Raw genomic sequence first — 26,130 nt, forward strand, 5'->3', positions numbered from 1 at the left:
AGTAGGGGGTGCTGATTGTTTATTATGATGGAAGTCGTTGAAGTGGAATTAGGTTTTTTTTTATATTCTCGTCTCTTTTTACTTATTTATTTTTATTCTCAGTATTTACGCTAATGAATAGCTTTTATATCTGGCAGTTAAGTTTACCCTGCATTTACATGCCTGTTCATTTGATAAGTAGCTGGCCGTTGTTGGCAATACACATGCTTTTTACTGACGGAGTACGGGCAAATAACTCTTGACAACATGGGTTTGACAACTGTGGATATTGGTGAACAGTTTAACAGATGGTGTCGCCTAAAAGACATCAATAAACTAACGAGTAATGAGGAGTTTGCAACCATATTGTTAAATAGGTAATGTATATTTTAATTATTTGATTCATTCATTATTACTATGTTTAACATTGATGTTTACACTCAAGAAAATAGTTTATCTTCCTTTTACATACAGGGGATCAAAAATCCCGACGCCCATGCCAAGTGGAATTTTCATGCCGGGCAAGTAATTATGTTAACTGCATATGCCAGATGACAAATGACTAATGTAGTATCTAAAACCTTTTTTTAATTTTGTTACAAATCTCGGTAAAACCTTTGGAAAGAGTTCCTATCGTCCGAACATTTACATAACTCATAGGAAAACTAACCCTCACCCTAAATGCTGGAATTATCGGAACTCTTGCCAATGCGTTAACACACCAACACGGGGAAAACAATGTGTTGCAAAGTTTTATAACAACTTTAGAGTTATTCCCCTTTTACTATCAACTAAGATCAGTAATTTCTGCCACTCAACGTTCGACTGAATTCGTACAAGTAATCGGTTCATTGATCTTCAGACTTTGAAATAGCATCCAATATGCTTTACAGCTTATACACAAATAAAGTATACATGCCTTGTGTGCGCAATCAAAATGTTTAATCCTTGCAAAAATGGTATGGGATGAGGTGGGATACAGTTTTAAAATTGTCATATTCAAATTAAATTAGACGTTAACGCAGTTCTGGAATCTGCTGTTTGCAAATGAACTGGGGTGCATGTAAAGCAAGTTTATAATTTCCAAGTTCACTTGAACAAAGCATAAATATTATGAACTGTATTCTTATAAAAGTTGCAAGATATTTTAGTTTAGATATATAATAAACCTTGTAGCAAAACATACTTAATGTTTTTCAGTACTTTGCAAATTTAAGTATACGTTCGTGTAAAATGAACAGGTATGGTGAAGTTACATTTCATTAGCCCTACGTCATAATCGTGACAAGTTAGATTTTGTTAGCCCTACGCTATAATCATGATGGTGCGATGCCCTCTAAGCATACATGAATATATTCATTTTTTCTGCTTTATTAATGGTTTCTAACAAATAAATTATGCTCAAGAAATTAAAAATACACGGCTGCAATCGATGTACACCCCTCCCCTGCTGCTGTTTACCAAGCCTGGACTATTTAAAAACATTTGCAGAGTAACAACTAACATAGCTCATGTTTACTTTGAGCCCAGCCACAGCTGTTTGCGAGAGACTTTTCTCAGCTATGAACAGGGTGAAAACATCCCAGAGAAGTGTTTTGGGGCAGAGAATGTTATATCATCAAATGGAGAAAACAGTGGATACCACTGGACAGGCATATACATTTAGTACTTCCTGGTTAAATATTGTAACCTATTGGCAAAATTCTTTATTTGTGCAATTAAACCAATTGCCTTCAAGATTATTACATTATTAAAGCCGCACACCCTAGTTCCATCCAGCGAAAATAAATTATAATTTGGTTAATCTACAAACCTGTAACACACTTAGATCACGTTTTTATCAAATGGAGTGAAAAAGCAGGTTTTATATCGATAAATACCATGGGAATCCCCATGTCCCAATTGCTTGAAATAATTTTGAAAGTTAGTATTCTGATGTCACCGGTAGATGTCGTTCGAAGCACAACAATGCCTACGTCACGACAAATTTCACAGACTTGGGGTGCGTTCGTTTCACCTCTCCTGGACATGTTCCAACTGTTCTGTCCTGGTTGTATCCCCTCTCCAGATATCGTAAGACTTAGCAAAATTATTGGTTTTAAGGGTTTGTAACGTTTTGTATTGAGACACTTACTTGTCTGAACTTTATTGTTACTGAAAATGTTCACGAACTGTGAAGAAAAATCTCACAAATGAACAACGACAAATCGGATGTTGATTGCGCAAACAGTGCACGAGAAAACAAACCGAACCAAAATGATAACGGTCACGTGATATACCAACGTCTGTGACATTGAAATGGAAATATCCCCTCTAAAAATAGATTGGACCTCGCTTGCTTAACGGTTTTTTCTCGACAGAACGTCTTGTGAAAAAATGCATTTCGTGGTTTTACAAACATCAGGATTACCAAAAAGCACTTCAGGTGAATGGAAATGTGTATTCTAAATAATAAAATGTAAGTAAAGTGCAATTTTATTTGTGAAAAATGGGGTTTAATAGCGAAAAACAACGCCGTAATGGTTAACAAATAGCCGTAACTAGGGTGTGTCCCTTTAAGCATTGTATTAACACAATTGGTAACCTTAAGAAGTATGGGCAAGTGGAAAAATATATGGGACAAGTGAATATCTGATTGGCACTTGCCCTGTGGCAAGTAATTATTTTTTTAAATTTTGAACCCCTGTACATATATGATATAATATAGCAATGCTAATACATTTTTTTTCAATTGGTCAAATCAACATAAACTAATGAAAAGACGATGACAAAACAAAAGAAATTATGAAGACAAGTAAAAAATTAACAAAGATATTGCATTTCAAAGTTGTCAAAAATGCAGTCCGAATATAGGAATTTGTAAAAAATAAATAAAAAGTCAACCTTAAAGGAAGGGATAATTAAGGCATTTGGCCTCGTATGCATAGTCAAAGATATATAATGCACAGTATTGCTTAATATCAACAAGTATAATCGTATAGTTAATTAATAAAATGGTTAAATGTGAATACGCCCTCTGGCGAGCTGGTGGTTACATAATACCGAACGTGTCACGTCAGGAATTAGTCTTCGAACTGAAGAAACAAAACATACCCAATTTTTGCGGATGCATCGTAATGTTCTGTAATAATATCCATCCCAGTAAGCCAGCAACAAGCAGGGTTGAAAATTAGCAGTCGCCCGGTCGTTCGAGGTGACCTTTATTGGCAAAGGGCGACTAAGAATTTTAGAAAGGTAGTCCATTGGGCGATCATCGATTTTAGTGTCTGGCGAGTATGGTTCTAGTTAAAAAAGAAACACACTGATACTGAATCGGATGTGACAAAACACACCGCGTCTATGTTGGCACGAACTACAGATCTGGCAGCAGAAGACAGAGAACATGTTCTATATTTTGACAGCATCAATATAATGAATAAAGATAAAATTCATATAAAAACATATTCATTTATTAAGTTTTAAGCCCATATACACAAATAACATTTTATTGGGGGTAAAAGTGCAGTGTAAATTAAAACAAAAATTCTTCACAAATTACAATCAAACTGCATAAGTTAACTCTTTGTTTTTTGTCATACAAGTTTCAAGGCAATTGATGGAACATCCAAAGTAATCTGAATGACACAACCATAATACATGATCTCTGCACAAAGCAGTCAAATGGGCATTTGGCAAAATAGTGGATGATTCCATGGATCTTTATCTAGAACAGCCATTCCCGAGGAAATCATTTGCTGGCAATTTCACTCCTCTTGCATTATCACAAAGTTTATTTGCCACAAAGAAGACTGCCACTCCCAGTCTAGTTTACTAAAGCACGCACAGTTCTACCTTTAGTCTGTACTGCATTATCTTTTACCCTGTACTAAAAATGAGATTTAATATGTTTAATTTAATGGTACTTTGTAAAGAAACATGTTTATTTATACTGGATTTCTTTTTAAATTTTTATTTTATTTGACTTGGTATGGGTTTAAAACTTAATAACATGTTTTTTATATGAATTTTTACTTTATTCATTATGAAGTTGAACATTAATTCATCGGTTTTCTTTAACGCAAACAGTTATTATTCAACAAAAAATAACGCTCTACATTTAATTTTAGCTGTGCAGATAAATTACAATGTGATAATTGGAGGCCTAGTTGAATTTGAGAAGGGCCAGTAAGATTTTTCTTCAACTGGCCCTGCTGGCGACCTTGGTTTTCATGTTAATTTTCAACCCTGAACAAGTATATATTATTTTTCAATACAAAATAAACTACCATTGTCAAAGTGTTGAAATAACAGTATTATGTTTTATACATAAATTAACCCACATACTGAAATAATAATTGGAGTGTTTTCTTGGTTAAATTTGGTCTTTTCTTTCCATGGTCTGTACCTGTGGTCCCTGATTGGCAGGTGTATATTTAGACGTTCCCCAGACACTGTGTCTAAAAAGACGTGCCTCTTTTATTAAGATCACAGGGTGTTGTGTAATAACCGCACGGACACCCCTTAAATCGTAATGGACATTATTAGCTGTCCTGCTTTATTACTGTAAGTAATTCCGTAAAACCCTTAATTAAGTAGACTTTCCCATCTAAAATCACAAAACTGACCAATTACATAGTTCCAAAGAAAAGAAAATTATCACTTGGGTATCATGAGTGGTTGTTTTTGCTCGAACGTACCCTACCAATATAATAATATGCATTTTTTCTCTGGATTTTTTAAAGAGAAAAATACAGTCAAATCCACTTAATTGCATAGCCCCGGTGCGTGTCAAATTTATGCTAATAACCGGTATAACCGATTATCCGATAGAGCCCCATTTCCAGATTATAACCAATGGTAAACTTTACAAATGCCTTGTGGACAGTCTATCTTACTCTTAACTGCAGAACATTGCCAATACATATATGAGCCGTCACACGCGAAAACCTACAACTTAGCATGACGTCAGAAACTGAGTAAACGCGGCTCAAAGTTTGATGTCACATGTAAACGTGGAAGTAAAAGTTGACATGCTGTTCTCAGTTGGAGATTGCCGAAACGATAAAAATAAAGTGGTTTTATTGCTCAAATAAAATATAACTTTAATTTTTTTTTGGTATCAAATATACAAATGAATACTGGTATGGGACACCACAGAGGCTGTTAAAATAGTTTTAAATTATGTTACGGTAACTATTGTAAGCTACTGAAGTTTTTGCTCAGTTGCATTTTCGTACACACCGCAGCTTGTTTTCTTTGATGTCCAGTGTGCAGACTGATAGATTTAGTTTTTTCAGGGTGTGGGAAAAAAGTGTGCAATTTGAAATGGCAGAGCTGGGTGCTGTAAAATATATTAGGATGCGGGAAAATAAAGAGGTGGAGAAAAAATAAAGGGGCGGCAAAACACGAAAATGAGGTGGCAAAATGCAATAGCGGGCCGGCCGCCCTGCTTAAATGGAGCAGCAAAAACATTGGTCTCAACAGATACACTACCTATATAAAATCATTTGACTTGTTGTCTGCCCCAAGTACCAGGATACATCATATCCTCTACCAACTGAAGAACGAAACAATATAGTTCGACAGTACAACACCAACAAAGTATGACAACACTCTATGGACGATACAGGAATCTGAATAAAGTGGGTTGGGTGCGAAGTGTAACAGGAATTTGATAAAAAAGGGGTGCGAAATGTTGTAATTCGCTAAATTTCATGTCCATCTGTGATTTACTAATTAGTATTACATTCATGTATTAGATCTATAGATTTTTTTTTTTTTTTTTTTAATATTGGAATATATCGCTTTTAAAAACAACAAAAACAAAAAAAACAAAAAAACAATCAGAATATATAATTTAAAATACTGGATAAACAGAAAATTAAAAAAGTACTGATTCCAAATCAACTGACTTTATTGAAATTGGGCGGGAAGAATACGGTTATAATGTTGAAGTTTCATTTTGACGTTGTCTACTTTGATGTTGAAAAAGTGACGTCATTAATGCTGTATTTTTACAAGATATAATTAAGATAGAGCCCAAATACCTGAGATTTAATTTTTTAAGGTTATTACATGTTATTTACCACCAAAAAAAAGAAAAAACTTTTTTTGCCAAGTTGTAGGTTTTCCCATGTGACGGTTCATATGTGTTTCATCTGTTTATACATGTATTTTAAAATAATAAGAAATAAAATAACAGTATAAATGTTGTAAGATCAAATATTTTTAGTTTTGCATTGTTACAAATCTGCAGTTGTGTTTATTGATGCTATTTCTAGCTACCAATATTCACGTTGTTGTACTATAACTCCATTTTGTTCTGTTGATGCAAATTGAAATATATTTAGTTTAATATTTAGTTTATTATACTATCAAGTCATTTATGTTGTTTTACAAGTCAGGTTGTTGAAAACGAAGCGCCTTGTCATAAATCAAGTTGAACGGAGCTGACGTCAAGCTATACCACCGGATGTCACAAAACCAAAACCAAATGGCTGTCCCCAGTTAGCAGGAATAATCATGGGGTTTTTATTAACCCTAAATGCATTTTTTATTTGTTAAAGTGTCAGTATGTGTTGGTAGCCTGGGTATGCATCTTTCCAATACATACGGTTATTGTTGAGTTGACTGTCCCTTTAAGTCATAAAATTTTTATTTCAAGAGGTATCTTGATGAAATTTTCTGGAACTATTCATTAAAGTGTACTCTTTATGAAGACCATAATAAAAGTAGACTTAATTAAATCATAGCGTTTTTGTCAGCTTAGTCAGTTTAGCTACTGTGATGTTGGTAACAATTTATTAACAAGTTTTATTACAGTAAACCAGGAGTGGGCTGATTTCAGTATGTACACAATATGCAGTGCTGTATATACTATGATTAATTCTGCAATGTGTTGTCCAACTAATTTTATATGATGTGACATATGCAGTTATGCACGTCTGGTTATTCCTTATGTGTAAGAGTTGTTGTTCCTGAATAGGTGGAATTTGGGTTTTTTCATTCTTTATTTGGAAAAAGCTTTTTGAACAGTGCAAATACATCAACTGATTCAGATGATAAAGCCAGTTCAAGTTCCATAAATAATTTGCTGCCGTCCTTGAATTGGGTTATCTTTCCTTGGATTGGGCAATAACACTTCAAATGGGTATGAAACAGTAAATATGGGGGTTAATTATCAAATATAAGGTAGAACGTGATAGAAGATATATCTAAACATAATCTATTCAGCGTAATCGACCGCATTCATTTTTTGCAAGTTATTTATAACTTTCAATTGTCACATATCATAATTTTTTTTATATTTTACAAACTATTCACTGGTGTGAACATAATGCCTATCAGTACTGACATTAAGTGTTAGCAATGGGTGTTACCAAAAAGTGTAACAAATTGAATATTTCCTTTAAAAAAACACAAAAAAACACAGTGTTTGCCATCTGTGTATAGTTAAGAAACATAAATTTGTTCATGTAGTGGCATTAAAAATGGAAAATGATGAACCACACATGCAGTACGATACTTTTTGCAAACGCATGTGCCTGAATGCAGTTAGAAATGTTGCACTCTTTCCTGTTTACTGGAGGATGTTTCACTTTTATTTACTGGAATGGATTTGTTTTACATCCACATTGTTGATTGTTTTCGTTAATTGATTGCAATCTATTTTGTTTCATGTATCGTAGCTGAAAAATATAGAATAATATTTCCGTAAATATCGTATTCGTGTTTTTGTTGTTAAGTGAACGCAGTTTGGGACGTAGATAGTATATGGTACATGAATTCTGTTTCAGTATATATCCCTTTTAATAAGTTTTCTAAATTAATTAAATGAATATCATTTGACATTATATAACATAATACATATATAATAATCAACAAGGATATTACCAACATTTCAATATGCTTGTACAGTTGAGGTCAGCTGCAGATGTTTAAATATTGAAGATAATATTTAAATAATATGTATGCTGACCTAACATGTTTTGTTAAAATAGGTCATTTTTGGATGGTTAACCTCATCAGATGGATACGGTACTAGAAATTTAGTACTTAATTAAAACATAAACAAATGTCTGCCATTTTGGACCCACAGAAAATGCATCAACAGGGAGATATGTAACATGCCATCAAAGTTATCTTATAATTCTAAATATCTAAGTTTTGTGTTGTAGTTAGTCAACAATGGATTAACAACAATTTTATCACAGAACTAGGCACTAGTCATGATGACGACACCACTGTTTTTCAGTAACTGATGGCGGTCTGCACTAGTCATGATGACGACGCCACTGTTTTTCAGCAACTGGTGGCGGTCTGCACTAGTCATGATGACGACGCCACTGTTTTTCAGCAACTGGTGGCAGTCTGCACTAGTCATGATGACGACGCCACTGTTTTTCAGCAACTGGTGGCGGTCTGCACCAGTCATGATGACGACGCCACTGTTTTTCAGCAACTGGTGGCGGTCTGCACCAGTCATGATGACGACAACACCACTGTTTCTCAGCAACTGATGGCGGTCTGCACCAGTCATGAAGACGACAACACCACTGTTTCTCAGCAACTGATGGCGGTCTGCACCAGTCATGATGACGACAACACTACTGTTTCTCAGCAACTGATGGCGGTCTGCACCAGTCATGATGACAACACCACTGTTTTTCAGCAACTGATGGCGGTCTGCACCAGTCATGATGACGACAACACCACTGTTTCTCAGCAACTAATGGCGGTCTGCACCAGTCATGATGATAACACCGCTGTTTCTCAGCAACTAATGGCGGTCTGCACCAGTCATGATGACAACACCGCTGTTTCTCAATAACTAATGGCGGTCTCCTTAATTTCTGGGGCGGGACATAGACCAGTGGTAAATCGCTCGCTTGATGCTCGGTCAGTTTGGGATCGATCCCCATTGGTGGGCCCATTGGGCTATTTCTCATTCCAGCCAGTGCACCACAACTGGTATATCAAAGTCTGTGGTATGTGCTATCCTGTCTGTGGGATGGTGCATATAAAAGATCCCTTGCTACTAATGGAAAAATGTAGCGGGTTTCCTCTATAACTGTGACAAAATGACTATATGTTTGACATCCAATAGGCGATGATCAGTAAATCATTGTGCTCTAGTGGTGTCATTAAACAAAACAAACTTCTTTCTTAATTTCTGACTTTGCCACTTAATAAAATAAAAAATAGCAATTAAAATGAGTTCTGTGTTTTGTACAAAGTTATTTCAATGTATTTTGTACCAGTTAAAACTTACATATTTTTGTAGTAATATACAGATAGATGTTGTAACTATCGCCAACAAAGATGGTTTTCAACCAAAGAAACACTGTAATGGACTGGTGGCAGTGTGTGACACTACCCGTCTTCCTGTGCGGTTTCTAACAGTAGTCCGAAGAGTTGTAGAAAGTGTGGTTCTTTCTACATCCAGATATTGTTACGTACCCTATATATACTATTATATAGTTGGTATGCAAAACTTGTGGCACCATGTTTCAACCAATTCTCAACCGAAATAGTGCAACAAATGGACACACAAACCAAAAATGTATAACCTACCGTACCGGTACTCACTAAATCCCAATTGAAGTACTTGCATCATTATTAACAAAATAAATCTTCCAACAATAATATAACAAAAATTCCTGCCATTTTATATTTGCTAAATAGAGTGAAGCAACTCACCCTGCACATAAAGAAAAGTATTGACTTAATATGCGCTCTGCATTAATATGATAGGGGCATCAAGTTTCTTTATGTGGTGTTGGTAGTATAGGGAGACCAGTTTTGGTGAGCATAAGCATTCGGTTCTAAAACATATCAATATTTATAAACAGTTGTCATCCAAATAGCTATCTTTTTATTAGTATTTCTGTGCAACAGTGTTTCAAATGAACACTAAACTGTCTGCTATATAGCAAAGTTTACCCCCATCTACATCAAAACCTGTAGCATGCATCAGCCGTAAATATTGTTAACTATGTTACCTGTTTTGGTGAGTGAAACGTTTCCAAAAGAAAAGTTTGCAGAGTGTTATGAAATCATGTGCATATATGTAGCAACACATACTGACAGGTGATGCTGAGGACTTTCAGTGTTAGTACATGATAGCACATCTTAAAAAATAAAACCGAGAGACGTTGCCTGCAGGATGAGTGCTCCATTTTCTCTCCTGACATCACCATCTTTTGTAGAGAACAAAGTTTCGCTCTCAGTTTTCTTGTCATGTGGTAACTCCTTGGTAACCTGAACAAGTTCTCTTCTCAACCTATTTTGATGTCCTTTGAAATGCAAAATCAATTAACTTTAGTAGTAATTATTACCTTGTTCTGAGTACATAACTCGTCACAATGAAATTGCCAGTCAGTGTGCAACAAATGTCATAAAAGAAGTTTCACACTAGCTGGTTATTAAGTCAGTTTGAAACCTCATTGTACCTAGCTGCTCATGCGGTTTGTCTTTATTCTGATTTTTTGTCCGTGTAATTCATCACAACTAAAATTGCCAGTTATTGCACCTAGCTGCTGATACTGTTTGTTTTTATTCAGATTTGAAAAGAGTCCTGTGATGGTGGTGTCTCCATCCGATGATGCGGTGGTGATGTCGTATGGTCAGGTGGATGATGTGCGTAAGACTGAACACGGAAGTGAGGACCACAACAACTGTGATGGCATTCTCAAGGATGAGGATCTCACCGATGAAGATAATTTTGAAGAGTTGGTTTCTTTTTTGTGCACAGCATATTTTTACCTTTCTATCATAACTAGTATAATACTCTTTGGAAATGAAGAAATGTGCTAAAAATCTACTTTTCTACCCATAATATCCATGTCTTAAACTTGATATTGATCATTATTAGCTTAAAATGTAATTTTAGAAGTGTCATATGTTAAAAGATGCTCCTGACTAATCCTCTTATGTACTGACATATTTCTTTTAAACATCTGGATTCAACTTAGTTACTAAATAATAATTAATATTCTCCTTGACCATCACTATACTGATGTATTTTTTAAATATTTGATTGTTATTGCCTGGAAATTGGATCATCCCTTGGTTGGGGTGTTGATACAAAAGTGTGTCTTTTTATTAATGGCCAATAAAGATGTTATATTTTGTTGGGTACCCATTATACAAATTAATGAAATTAAACATTAACAAATGCATGCTTTGTTACTTGTAAATTGGTATCTAATATTTATTTACGTATGGAATAGGAAATCATTCCCCTTCCCAACCAACTCCCAAAAATAAATTTATTAGCAAAAATTGTATCATAGTTTAAAAGACATACAGTATAATACTCACACCCAAAATTATCAGTGTTAAAAAAATATTGTTATTTTATCATATAATGTACTTCAAAAAAGATTTCTTACAAATTTAATTAAACTTAATGTTTACATGTAATAAATTACTGACAAAGGAACAAGAATAACAGTTAATTAGCCAGTGCATCAATGAACCAACTTGATATATAATCATTACACTGGCCCAATTTGCTTTAGCAGATTTAAATATTACTAACCAGCAATCTGTTAACCAGTTTCCCCATTCTGTGCTTTGGGTGACTTTCTTGTTATTTCTCTTTTTTATGAATAGAAATTTAGAAATCTTTTCTTAAAGCCGCACACCCTAGTTCCATCCAGCGAAAATAAATTATAATTTGGTTAATCTACAAACCTGTAACACACTTAGATCACGTTTTTATCAAATGGAGTGAAAAAGCAGGTTTTATATCGATAAATACCATGGGAATCCCCATGTCCCAATTGCTTGAAATAATTTTGAAAGTTTGTATTCTGATATCACCGGTAGATGTCGCTCGAAGCACAACAATGCCTACGTCACGACAAATTTCACAGACTTGGGGTGCGTTCTTTTCACCTCTCCTGGACATGTTCCAACTGTTCTGTCCTGGTTGTATCCCCTCTCCAGATCTCGTAAGACTTAGCAAAATTATTGGTTTTAAGGGTTTGTAACGTTTTGTATTGAGATACTTGTCTGAACTTTATTGTTACTGAAAATGTTCACGAACTGTGAAGAAAAATCTCACAAATGAATAATAACAAATCGGATGTTGATTGCGCGAACCGTGCACGAGAAAAAAAACCCGAACCAAAATGATAACGGTTACGTGGTATACCAATGTCTGTGACATTAAAATGGAAATATCCCGTCTAAAAATAGATTAGACCTTGTCTGCTCAACGTTTTTTTCTCAAACGTGCGACCGTTTTTTCAGAAATACGAAAAATGCATTTTGTGGTATTACAAACACCAGGATTACCAGGATTACCAAAAAACACTTCAGGTGAATGGAAATGTATATTCTAAATAATAAATGTTAAGTAAAGTGCAATTTTATTTGTGAAAAAATGGGTTTAATAGCGAAACAACGCCGTAATGGTTAACAACTAGAGTGTGTCCCTTTAAGTGAATGAAATTTTTTGACTACAACCAGTAATATGTTTTAACAAACATGTTTAACTTAACTGAGTGAAGATAATGCAAGATGTTTCTATTGCATCTCTACATAAAAATCAACAGCTGTTTGAACAATACAGCAGTTGGTTTCTATTGCATCTCTACATAAAAATCAATAGCTGTTGTTTGAACAATACAGCAGTTGGTTTCTATTGCATCTCTACATAAAAATCAATAGCTGTTGTTTGAACAATACAGCAGTTGGTTTCTATTGCGTATCTACATAAAAATCAGTAGCTGGTGTTTGAACAATACAGCAGTTGGTGTCTATTGCATCTCTACATAAAAATCAATAGCTGTTGTTTGAACAATACAGCAGTTGGTTTCTATTGCGTATCTACATAAAAATCAACAGCTGTTGTTTGAACAATACAGCAGTTGGTTTCTATTGCGTATCTACATAAAAATCAACAGCTGTTGTTTGAACAATACAGCAGTTGGTTTCTATTGCATCTCTACATAAAAATCAGTAGCTGTTTGAACACTACAACAGTTGGTTTCTATTGCATCTCTACATAAAAATCAATAGCTGGTGTTTGAACAATACAGCAGTTGGTTTCTATTGCGTATCTACATAAAAATCAACAGCTGGTGTTTGAACAATACAGCAGTTGGTTTCTATTGCGTATCTACATAAAAATCAACAGCTGGTGTTTGAACAATACAGCAGTTGGTTTCTATTGCGTATCTACATAAAAATCAACAGCTGTTGTTTGAACAATACAGCAGTTGGTTTCTATTGCGTATCTACATAAAAAGCAACAGCTGTTGTTTGAACAATACAGCAGTTGGTTTCTATTGCGTCTCTACATAAAAATCAATAGCTGTTTGAACACTACAACAGTTGGTTTCTATTGCATCTCTACATAAAAATCAATAGTTGTTTGAACAATACAGCAGTTGGTTTCTATTGCGTATCTACATAAAAAGCAACAGCTGTTGTTTGAACAATACAGCAGTTGGTTTCTATTGCATCTCTACATAAAAATCAACAGCTGGTGTTTGAACAATACAGCAGTTGGTTTCTATTGCATCTCTACATAAAAAAATCAACAGCTGGTGTTTGAACAATACAGCAGTTGGTTTCTATTGCGTCTCTACATAAAAAGCAACAGCTGTTGTTTGAACAATACAGCAGTTGGTTTCTATTGCGTCTCTACATAAAAATCAACAGCTGGTGTTTGAACAATACAGCAGTTGGTTTCTATTGCATCTCTACATAAAAATCAACAGCTGTTGTTTGAACAATACAGCAGTTGGTTTCTATTGCATCTCTACATAAAAATCAACAGCTGTTGTTTGAACAATACAGCAGTTGGTTTCTGGCATGCATGCATGCATGCATCCTCTTGTAATCAGAGTTGACTGTGTTGCATTACAATCTTACTATATAGTGATAAAGATAATTTCAAACCGTGTGATAAATTTATCTTTATCACACAGATTTGGACCGAAACTTGTAAATGGGAAATTCCCTTTTGATTTTTACTGAAGTTGGCGCCTTTTTGTTACTTACGTCAAATATGATTTACAAATTACTTCACATTGTATTTGAATCATGACACAAGATTGCTGCAGAGTGTGATTCTTAACGTTAAGTAAATCCATAGATTTAAGAATGTCTACATGTAGCTATGACATTAAGAAGGTTTGTAATAAATAGAGCATTTCATATAAATTGTTTTCATTTTCTATTTATTGCACTTGTTTATTTTGACCAAGAACATACCACTCAAACACTACATAGTGTTGAGGTATATATTCTTGTGCCAAATAAACTTGTACAATAAATAGGAATTGAAAACAAATTATGTGAGCAAGGAGCTCCCTTGCACATGTCAGTGCGGGAAACCCCCTCTCCCAGCCATCCCAAAACTGCTTGTTCTGAATGTGCACTTTAAAACCTACTACCTGACCTGACCTAGCTTACATGTATGTAAAGTTCTTTTTATCCTATAACTTACCCATTATATCCATGTCATAAACCCATGTGATAATTTACTTTATCCTATAACTTGCCCATGATATCCATGTCATAAACCCATGTGATAATTTACTTTATTAACCCGGTTAATAATGGTATGCAAATCTGCAAGATCTCTAGGTAATTTGTTGCTGTGGATGGGTCATTTGCTTACAAGCTAACAAGGCCTGTATACCTGAGCATAACGTTTTCAAAGATTTGTTTGAAATGCGTGACGTCAAACTAATTTGTGTTAATCGTGATGTCGTCATATTACCGATGGCGGCGACTTTAGTACTGTGATTTACAATTTTTTTTATTAAAATGTTATTTTAGGAGTGTTATAGGATAAATAGAATTCGTTACTTGTGTTTTTTAATATGTAAAATATCAACCTCGTCTAGTTAATCGGTATTTGTCGAGGCTCTGCCAAGACAAATACCAATTAACATAGACTCGATTGATATTTTCCATATTAAAAAACACTCATGACGAATCCTCTATATATGTCCTGAATTCAAACTTAAATACAGCATTCTGTACATCAGCAGGAATATGTAACAAATGTAGGCAGGCAAGACAAACAATAAGTGTTTGTTGGAGATGGAACATTTTTAACCTGGGTTAGAATGCCATCCTTGTAGATGCAGTAATATACTTGTTATTAAAGTTCGATCTTTGTTTGTTTTAGGGCCCATGTTGCCACTGAGCTGAAGGAACTTGAAGGTACGACAGCAATTAAAAATTGCAAGACTGATAAAGCCAAGCCGATGAATGGAAGCCAGGAGATGGACGTGAAGACCGAGCCGATGGATCTGCCTGAATTAACCATTTCTGTGAAGAAAGATAAACATGTTAAGAAAAGGAGAGCAACACACAAGGAAGAGCGTCCACAGAAGCGCAATGTCTCCGTGGTAACAAGGTACTGCAGTAACACTCTCTACTTGTATTAAAATGAACATGTCTCCATGGTAATAAGGTACTGCAGTAACACTCTCTACTTGTATTAAACTAAACATGTCTCCGTGGTAACAAGGTACTGCAGTAACACTCTCTACTTGTATTAAACTAAACATGTCTCCTACCGGCCTCGGTGGCGTCGTGGTAGGCCATCGTCTACAGGCTAGTAGGTACTGGGTTCGGATCCCAGTCAAGGCATGGGATTTTTAATCCAGATACCGACTCCAAACCCTGAGTGAGTGCTCCGCAAGGCTCAATGGGAGGTGTAAACCACTTGCACCGACCAGTGATCCATAACTGGTTCAACAAAGGCCATGGTTTGTGCTATCCTGCCTGTGGGAAGCGCAAATAAAAGATCCCTTGCTGCTAATCGGAAGAGTAGCCCATGTAGTGGCGACAGCGGGTTTCCTCTCAAAATTTGTGTGGTCCTTAACCATATGTCTGACGCCATATAACCATAAATAAAATGTGTTGAGTGTGTCGTTAAATAAAACATTTCTTTCTTTCTTTCTAAACATGTCTCCATGGTAACAAGGTACTGCAGTAACACTCTACTTGTATTAAACTAAACATGTCTCCGTGGTAACGAGATACTGCAGTATCACTCTCTACTTGTATTATTACGTCTCCATGGTAACGAGGTACTGCAGTAACACTCTCTACTTGTATTAAACTAAACATGTCTCCATGGTAACAAGGTACTGCAGTAACACTCTACTTGTATTAAACTAAACATGTCTCCGTGGTAACGAGATACTGCAGTAACACTCTCTACTTGTATTATTATTTCTCCTTGGTAACGAGGTACTGCAGTAACACTCTCTACTTGTATTATTATTTCTCCGGAGTAACGAGGTACTGCAGTAACACTCTCTACTTGTATTATTATTTCTCCGGAGTAATGAGGTACTGCAGTAACACTCTCTACTTGTATTATTATGTCTCCGTGGTAACGAGGTACTGCAGTAAAACTCTCTACTTGTATTATTATGTCTCCGTGGTAACGAGGTACTGCAGTAACACTCTCTACTTGTATTATTATGTATCCTTGGTAACGAGGTACTGCAGTAACACTCTCTACTTGTATTATTATGTCTCCGTGGTAACGAAGTACTGCAGTAACACTCTCTACTTGTATTATTATGTCTCCGTGGTAACGAGGTACTTTTATTAACTAAACATGTCTCTGTGGTAACGAGTTACTGCAGTAACACTCTACTTGTATTAAACTAAACATCATGTCTCCATGGTAACGAGGTACTGCAGTAACACTCTCTACTTGTATTAAACTAAACATCATGTCTCCGTGCTAACGAGGTACTGCAGTAACACTCTCTACTTGTATTAAACTAAACATAATGTCTCCGTGGTAACGAAGTACTGCAGTAACACTCTCTACTTGTATTATTATGTCTCCATGGTAACGAGGTACTGCAGTAACACTCTCTACTTGTATTATTATTTCTCCTTGGTAACGAGGTACTGCAGTAACACTCTCTACTTGTATTATTATGTCTCCGTGGTAACGAGGTACTGCAGTAACACTCTCTACTTGTATTATTATGTCTCCATGGTAACGAGGTACTGCAGCAACACTCTCTACTTGTATTATTATGTCTCCGTGGTAACGAGGTACTGCAGTAACACTCTCTACTTGTATTATTATTTCTCCGGAGTAACGAGGTACTGCAGTAACACTCTCTACTTGTATTATTATGTCTCTGTGGTAACGAAGTACTGCAGTAACACTCTCTACTTGTATTATTATGTCTCCGTGGTAACGAGGTACTTTTATTAACTAAACATGTCTCTGTGGTAACGAGTTACTGCAGTAACACTCTACTTGTATTAAACTAAACATCATGTCTCCATGGTAACGAGGTACTGCAGTAACACTCTCTACTTGTATTAAACTAAACATCATGTCTCCGTGCTAACGAGGTACTGCAGTAACACTCTACTTGTATTAAACTAAACATAATGTCTCCGTGGTAACGAAGTACTGCAGTAACACTCTCTACTTGTATTATTATGTCTCCGTGGTAACGAGGTACTGCAGTAACACTCTCTACTTGTATTATTATTTCTCCTTGGTAACGAGGTACTGCAGTAACACTCTCTACTTGTATTATTATGTCTCCATGGTAACGAGGTACTGCAGTAACACTCTCTACTTGTATTATTATGTCTCCATGGTAACGAGGTACTGCAGCAACACTCTCTACTTGTATTATTATGTCTCCGTGGTAACGAGGTACTGCAGTAACACTCTCTACTTGTATTATTATTTCTCCGGAGTAACGAGGTACTGCAGTAACACTCTCTACTTGTATTATTATGTCTCCGTGGTAACGAAGTACTGCAGTAACACTCTCTACTTGTATTATTATGTCTCCATGGTAACGAGGTACTTTTATTAACTAAACATGTCTCTGTGGTAACGAGTTACTGCAGTAACACTCTACTTGTATTAAACTAAACATCATGTCTCCATGGTAACGAGGTACTGCAGTAACACTCTCTACTTGTATTAAACTAAACATAATGTCTTCGTGCTAACGAGGTACTGCAGTAACACTCTCTACTTGTATTAAACTAAACATCATGTCTCCGTGCTAACGAGGTACTGCAGTAACACTCTCTACTTGTATTAAACTAAACATAATGTCTCTGTGGTAACAAGGTACTGTAATAACACTTATATTAGTTCAATGTAAATATACTGTAGATTCTGAAATTAACGCGTCCCTGAATTAATGCAAGTGACATTGGACAGGCTGGAATGAGACATGAAATTAATGCGAGTGGCCTCATTTTGAAGTATTAACTTTCCTAATACCACATGTCTGTGTACTATGACTGTCACTCTAGGGATTTTCTTGACAGGATGCAACCCATCTCGTTTATACACGCTTTGCACCTTAGCGGCCTTAACGATGCCACACACGTGGACATATAGATAAGACTTTAAACTTTTAGACCTTCGTTGAAAATTTTATGTCAAAATTACTTTTGTCTTTCTCTTATTTATTTTTGGATTGTCCTAAAATGCTCCAAATTATATAGATATTTGGCCAAGCAGTCAATTCCTTTTTATTTTTGGCTTGTTAACTTTTTATTTTATTTTTTAAATTCTATTAACTAATTGCTATTTTCAAAATTCGGCTCATTTCCAACTCTTCCCCCCTTCTGTCCCGGACCCAGTCACTGGCGAAGTCCGAGATTGTGCCCGGGTGAGACGTGCTTGAACCTTAATTGGATATAGGCATGTTAATATGTTATCCAATCCAATCGAAGTCTATGTTGAACTGTGCTCCAGTTGTTTTATAAATATATTAGAATTTTAATTTTGGGGGGATTATGTTTTAATAACGTGAGACACATAGACAAAACATAGAAATAAATGAGTGATATTTTTGATGCGAATAACACAAACTCGCATTTTTCGCATTAATATTATGATCGCATTAATTTCAGGATCTACAGTATGTCTCCATGGTAACACGGTACTGCAGTAACACTCTGTACTTGTGTTAGGCTAATAAAAGAAAAAAAGAAGGTCTCTGGTCACACCAAAGTTCCAGAATTGATGCAGCGATGCAGCTTTTTTTCTTCTTTTTTTAAGCATGGATTGCACAGAAAAGGCGGGTACTGAAATAAGGTGCCTCTTTAAATAGAAATCAGAATGCATGTCCTGATTCATGTCCTGATTCATGCGCGATGACATTTTGGCTCCAAATGCTGTTTTACATCATATCATGAAAAGCCCGGCAAAAATCGACGTCATACCGCAGGAAATAAAAACAACAACATGTTAACACACCAGGGTTAAAATCAACGCACGCGCTGACCAGAGACCAGAAATCTGTTTTGTTTGGCCTTAGTTCAAATGTAAACATATGTGTCTGTGGTAACAAGGTACTTAGTAACACTCTCTACTTGTATCAGTTCAGATGTAAACCATTGTACGAAATTAACACAGGAAAACCGGCCCTATCGGTCATTTTGCTAAAGGGCCAATTCAAATTTCCAAAAACAAAAATGAACTGGCCGCAAAGAGGCAGTTAAATGTTTAGCTATACAGTGAACTGTTTCATATTAAATTTTATGTCACTTCCTTTTCCTCAAAATGTTTGTTGTCTGTTGAAAGCTGTAACCATGAAGCATTTGATTAAAACGTATCAGTTGATGTTATTAACAGTTGGTACACCAATTACTGGATTTACTGGTTACTCTCAAACCCAGACTCTCGATCTCCATTGGACTAGTTCTCATACCATCTAGTACTTCACAAGTCATGTAACAAAGGTGCCCATTGGACTAGTTCTCATACCATCTGGTGCTTCACAAGTCGTAACAAAGGTGCCCATTGGACTAGTTCTCATACCATCTGGTGCTTCACAAGTCATGTAACAAAGGTGCCCATTGGACTAGTTCTCATACCATCTGGTGCTTCACAAGTCATGTAACAAAGGTGCCCATTGGACTAGTTCTCATACCATCTGGTGCTTCACAAGTCATGTAACAAAGGTGCCCATTGGACTAGTTCTCATACCATCTGGTGCTTCACAAGTCATGTAACAAAGGTGCCCATTGGACTAGTTCTCATACCATCTGGTGCTTCACAAGTCATGTAACAAAGGTGCCCATTGGACTAGTTCTCTTACCATCTGGTACTTCACAAGTCATGTAACAAAGGTGCCCATTGGACTAGTTCTCATGCCATCTGGTACTTCACAACTCATGTAACAAAGATTGTGGTATGTACTATCCTGTCTGGGATGGTGTATATAAAAGATCCCTTGCTGCTAGTTGAAAAGCATACCTCAATGTGGGTTTCCTTGCTCATTATCTTTAGGTTTAACAATATGTCCAATGTCATATAACCATAAGTAAACGTGTTCTGCTTTTTCATATCTGCATTTTTATAAGTGGATTACTGTACAAAATTTTATGTTGTCAAAGTGTACTTTTAAGCCGCTAGTAAATACTTCATGTTATGACATTACCACGCTGAATGCCTGCGCAAGGAATCATATACAGTCAAATCCACTTATTTGCATACCCACAGTGCAGCTCGGTCATATGCAGTTAACTGGGTTAGTCAATTAAAGGGACATTCCTGAGTTTGCTGCGATTGTTAAGATGTTATCGACTAAAAGAGACTTTTTAACAATTGTAATTACATATCAAATATATTTCTCTGCATAAAATATTAGAGGCTGTATATTAAACATGTTTCTGATTGTTCTAATATTTGTACTAGGTTAAATTTCATTTTATTTCATAAAATTAAAAAAATGTGTAGGTACATAATTATTTGAAGACCAAATCCAGTTTGGGCCTCTTACAAATATTAACACGACCAGAAACACATTGAATATACAGACACTGATATTCTACTATATTTAATATGTAACTTTAATCATAGAAATATTTTATTAGTCAGAAACATCTTACAATGCAGCAAACTCAGGAATGTCCCTTGAACCGATAGCACCGACTTTCATTTTGTTACAGCCATCCAACTACAAAAAAGCATGGGAGACAGTTTAGCACAGTGCGGTACTTCATACCGTAACTATTATAGTTAACACATGTCTTATAAACACAAACTTTGTGCATAAAAAAGAAGTACTGACCATCCAGTAAACAAAGTGTATTAGCCATGTAGTTATATAAATGAGATAAACTTAAAACAACAATACCATCACACAGTTCATCGGTGCACATGTTTACAAAATGACGTCAGTTTTCGGAATTACCGGGCCGTTGATTGACCGAATGCATCTTACTAGTAGAATTACGTGACCATGTATGAATTTGCAGTGAAGACTGGTCTGGTGTTCTTTCCATCACAAAAGATGTGGCTAGCTTGGGCATTATTTACGATAACCAGATAATGACTTGGCTATTGTTTAGCAATTAAAGTTAAACTCGGCCAGTGAGTCGTTATCAGTTCCAGCAATCTACATTGCATGCATGACCGTTCTAATACAATTGACTGACCTTCATGCTGCAGTCTGACTGATTGGTGTGTAACAATATAGCAGATACTTTTAGTGACGATCCATAAATAACAGGGTGTTTGTTTTTTGTTCTTGTTTTTTAACAATCCAATTCAGGCGCGTATGCTGGCAGTTCAAAAATTTTACAGCTTTGTATTTATCAGCAAGTGACAAATCGTTTCTTTTGTGTTTAACATAGCGTACACTGCATCTAATGAATAAGTGAACAAGATATATTAAAAACATAACCACCTAGGATGATTGATCTCTAAACCTTTAATTATTAAGGCTCCTCAATATAACGTAATTAATATAGAACAATGATTGCCCTGAACACGTCAATCGAATACGGCATCAATAGTTGAGTTCGAACAGGCGGTAATTTTAAAAATAATGACTCAGAGAGTGAAATAAACTTGTGATCGACAGATTAACTTACCTGTTGTAGAGATGTCCTCTGATTAAAATCTGTGTATTGCAAACAAAACATGTAATTCTTAAATAGGGCATTGTGATTGACACTACACACGTTGACTGGTGATTACAGTTGGCGTACAACACATGTGACAGAGTGAGCACAAACAAAACAGATTAATCGGTGACAGAGCTTCTAGATTATGGTAGCCCCACTCCCATGGCTAGTGATATTCAATGTTGTAGTAAATAACTACTATTGCCATGCCCGACGGCTAGTGAAAACAAATCGTCAAATATTTCAGTTAAGTTTATTTTGTAAATATGAATATCCTGCCCACCCCAACCTCCCTCTGTTAGTGTTTTTAAGCTCTATCTCACTCTTTAGGTGATATATCCAATTATTACTATTATTTAGTAAAATTGTATTAGTAGTGGATTTTATTGTGGCTAATACATTTTCAAATTCACTGATTCCATGGCTAGTGGATTTTATTGTGGCTAATACATTTTCAAATTCTCTGATTCCATGGCTAGTGGATTTTATTGTGGCTAATACATTTTCAAATTCTCTGATTCCATGGCTAGTGGATTTTATTGTGGCTAATACATTTTCAAATTCTCTGATTCCATGGCTAGTGGATTTTATTGTGGCTAATACATTTTCAAATTCTCTGATTCCATGGCTAGTGGATTTTATTGTGGCTAATACATTTTCAAATTCACTGATTCCATGGCTAGTGGATTTTATTGTGGCTAATACATTTTCAAATTCTCTGATTCCATGGCTAGTGGATTTTATTGTGGCTAATACATTTTCAAATTCACTGATTCCATGGCTAGTGGATTTTATTGTGGCTAATACATTTTCAAATTCTCTGATTCCATGGCTAGTGGATTTTATTGTGGCTAATACATTTTCAAATTCTCTGATTCCATGGCTAGTGGATTTTATTGTGGCTAATACATTTTCAAATTCTCTGATTCCATGGCTAGTGGATTTTATTGTGGCTAATACATTTTCAAATTCTCTGATTCCATGGCTAGTAGATTTTATTGTGGCTAATACATTTTCAAATTCACTGATTCCATGGCTAGTGGATTTTATTGTGGCTAATACATTTTCAAATTCTCTGATTCCATGGCTAGTGGATTTTATAAACATTCTACAAGCCCTGCAGTGATTTATTTCAGCTTTTTTTTCTTCAAAATTTTGATAGATTTGCTCAGTACTTAACCAAAATAAATCTTAGTTATTTTCATGTGCCAATATTTAATCTGTAGTCTGTGCAATTAACGGGATGTTTTGTAGTGTTAAAAGGGCAAATGGTTCCATGTTGGGTGAAATTAGTCGATTAACCAAATTATGCTATAAACCAATATGCAAATAAGTGGAGTTGACAGTATATGGAAAAGGTACTGTGTATTTGTACTGTATTGATAAAATCACATTAATAGAAAGTGGGCCTTCCTTTAAATCATTTTCATTACTTTTTCCTAAGCCTCTTGAAAAGGGCAACAGCAAAATATATCATAAGGTTATTTGTAGAGTTTTCAAATGTAATATATAATATTATTTACTGAATATCATCTGTTACAGGCGAAAGAATAACGAATGGTGTTGCGAGACCTGTGGCAAGTGGTACCCATCGCGGAAGTCCCTGATACGCCACCAAAAGTATCACCTAGAAGCGAGTTTTGAATGTGAAACATGTCACAAGAAGTTCCACCACCAGTGGCACTACACGACACACAAGTCTGCTCACACCGAGGCCTTCCTGTGTCCCACGTGCGGCATTCGCTTCAAGCACAACACTTCACTGCAGAGGCACGTCGACCAGGTGCACAACAACAAACCACAGTTCTCATGCGACCTCTGCAACTCAGGTTTTATGACCAAAGAAAATCTCGATGGACACAAGGTGAAGAAACATAATTTTCACAAACAGTTCTTGTGTGGAGGTTGTGGGGCGGAATTCACCTTCAAGAAGAACCTAAAGTACCACGAAGAGAAAGTGTGCGGCAAGCGAGACACGTCCGGCTTTGCCTTCACCTGCCACCTCTGTCCTAAAGCGTTCAAAAGCAAGAAGAACTTGAAGCAGCATGTGCACGGCCACAACGAGCCGACGTTCACCTGCGAGCACTGCGACAAGGTGTTCAAGTGGAGGTCATCGCTCAACCAGCACATGCGAGCAAACCACAACGTCCACGCCAAGCCGGGCAAACTGGTCAACATGTTCGATAGCCGCGAACCAGGACTGTTTCCGCACCAGTGCAGGATGTGCAAGAAGTTGTTCAAGACAAGAAAAGCTCTCCGAAAACACACCACGGTGCACAATCCACCCACTCTGATCTGTCAGTTCTGCAAGAAGGAATTCCGGTGGAAGTCGTCCTTCAAAGACCACCTCAAGTTAGTGCACGATTTCGACTATGTGGCAGCTGGCCTGTTCACACAGAACAAAATGAAGAAATCGGTCGAGAAATCCATAGAAAACCTTGAATTTGTTTCAAATCCATATGTAGATAAAATGCATCACATAGACATGATTACACTGCAGCAGCCATCCATGGAAAGTGTAACTTCCAGTTTAATGCAGTTATCCAAGGTGTCTGTAGAAGATACTGCTGCATCTGGAATGTTGGCCATGGCAGAGACTCCTGTGACTGGAATCATTGGCGAAGAAGAGCCGCCCGTGTCATGTATGATGTCCTTTCCAAAGACGTTTGATGACAACCCCGTGTCTGGACTGGTGACAATGACACGCATGTCTCTGGAGAACCGAGACGTGTCCAGCATTATGTACATGTCCAGACAGGTGGACTACAATAACCAGGGCCTGTGGCCAAAGACTTCGGCTGAGATTGATGCAGTCACTGGAATGATGTCTCTTCCCAAAAGTGAGGAGATGCACAATTCGTACCTTTGACATCCATGTACATTACACACAAACTCTGATAGTGTCTCCGTCTTGGCAACTTAGGGCACTGTTATGTTAGTGCATAGTGACAATTTCGCACACATCACTACAGGGAACATTTTGTTTTCAAAATCTGGATTAGCGATATTTCTAGTCAGTTGAAAATTGAATAGCAATTACTGTTTAATGTTTTTAAAAATTGGCGTAGCGAATCTCGACGCAATACTGAACAATGTTTCCGGGACTAGAAGCACCATTAGAATGATCAATACCAGCAGTATTATGTCATTATAATAAGGGGAGATCATTCAATATTCTTGGGGTCCACTAATGACACATGCTCATGGCTTTTAACCTACATCATAGCGTATAGCCTTATGTGCAGACCAGAGTTCCATTCAATGCAGTCTTTTTGTGTATGTTGGCTAATTTTATTATTAGCTCATCAAATACACCGGTATCATTACCTTTACGTGTTAACATTGTTTTAAGGAATGCCTCAGTAATTTTAAACACATTGATCCAATATTTAGCACTAGTTGGTTAATAGCACACACACGCAACTGCTGAAATAAATTGAAGTGTTTAAAAATATTAGAAGTTTAATAACTCAGTTTTAATACGCATACAAAAATCTTAATTGTACAGCATTTTTAGTGCACTTATTATTTTGTTGAATAACAACAAAATAAGTAAATGTATTTCGGTACAAATGAATATTGATGTAAACTTCTTCTGCGCATTAGACCAACTCGTATGACGAAGGTTGAGGTATTGGACACCTTTACCTCTGTAGTAAATGTCAATGTGTGTGTGTAATTGTGCACTGCAGTAAAATGTGAACTACTTCTGTGCATTAGACCAACTCGTATGACGAAGGTTGAGGTATTGGACACCTTTACCTCTGTAGTAAATGTTAATGTGTGTGTGTAATTGTGCACTGCAGTAAAATGTGAACTACTTCTGTGCATTAGACCAACTCATATGACGAAGGTTGAGGTATTGGACACCTTTACCTCTGTAGTAAATGTTAATGTGTGTGTGTAATTGTGCACTGCAATAAAATGTGAACTACTTCTGTGCATTAGACCAACTCGTATGACGAAGTTTGAGGAGCTGGACACCTTTACCTCTGTAGAAAATGTCAATGTGTGCATGTAATTGTGCACTGCAGTAAAATGTTGTCATCACAAGCATCAGGATTTCATATTGTATGAGAGACTCTTTTTCTTTTTTTTCCCAGCAGAACCCAGCAGAAAGTTTTCTAATCATGGTTGCAGTGAATTATGTTACATGATAATGAGCAACAGACTATCAGTTCTGGAAATATTTGTTTCCATGAAATCCAGGGCTTACATCATGCAATTGGAATGTTGTCATTATGCAATAAACCAATTATTTTACTAGTA

General features: G+C 36.2%; 1 protein-coding gene across 1 annotated transcript; it reads left to right on the forward strand.

The window, feature by feature from the left end:
• LOC121367398 (zinc finger protein 626-like) lies at positions 1 to 26,130 on the forward strand. Its single transcript, XM_041491551.1, has 4 exons — positions 1 to 356; positions 10,521 to 10,688; positions 15,113 to 15,343; positions 23,404 to 26,130. The coding sequence occupies exons 1-4, from the start codon at positions 247 to 249 to the stop codon at positions 24,728 to 24,730; spliced, it is 1,836 nt and encodes a 611-aa protein (XP_041347485.1). The 5' UTR covers positions 1 to 246; the 3' UTR covers positions 24,731 to 26,130.

The sequence above is a fragment of the Gigantopelta aegis genome, chromosome 3 (assembly GCF_016097555.1).
Source record: "Gigantopelta aegis isolate Gae_Host chromosome 3, Gae_host_genome, whole genome shotgun sequence".
NCBI classification, from domain to species: domain Eukaryota; kingdom Metazoa; phylum Mollusca; class Gastropoda; order Neomphalida; family Peltospiridae; genus Gigantopelta; species Gigantopelta aegis.

Bases quoted from the DNA above. Each gene is read 5' to 3' on its own strand.
- LOC121367398 (XM_041491551.1), top strand. From the start codon at position 247: ATGGGTTTGACAACTGTGGATATTGGTGAACAGTTTAACAGATGGTGT. The intron at 357-10,520 runs GTAATGTATATT...GTTTTTATTCAG, and splicing joins GCAACCATATTGTTAAATAG to ATTTGAAAAGAGTCCTGTGA. The intron at 10,689-15,112 runs GTTGGTTTCTTT...TGTTTGTTTTAG, and splicing joins GATGAAGATAATTTTGAAGA to GGCCCATGTTGCCACTGAGC.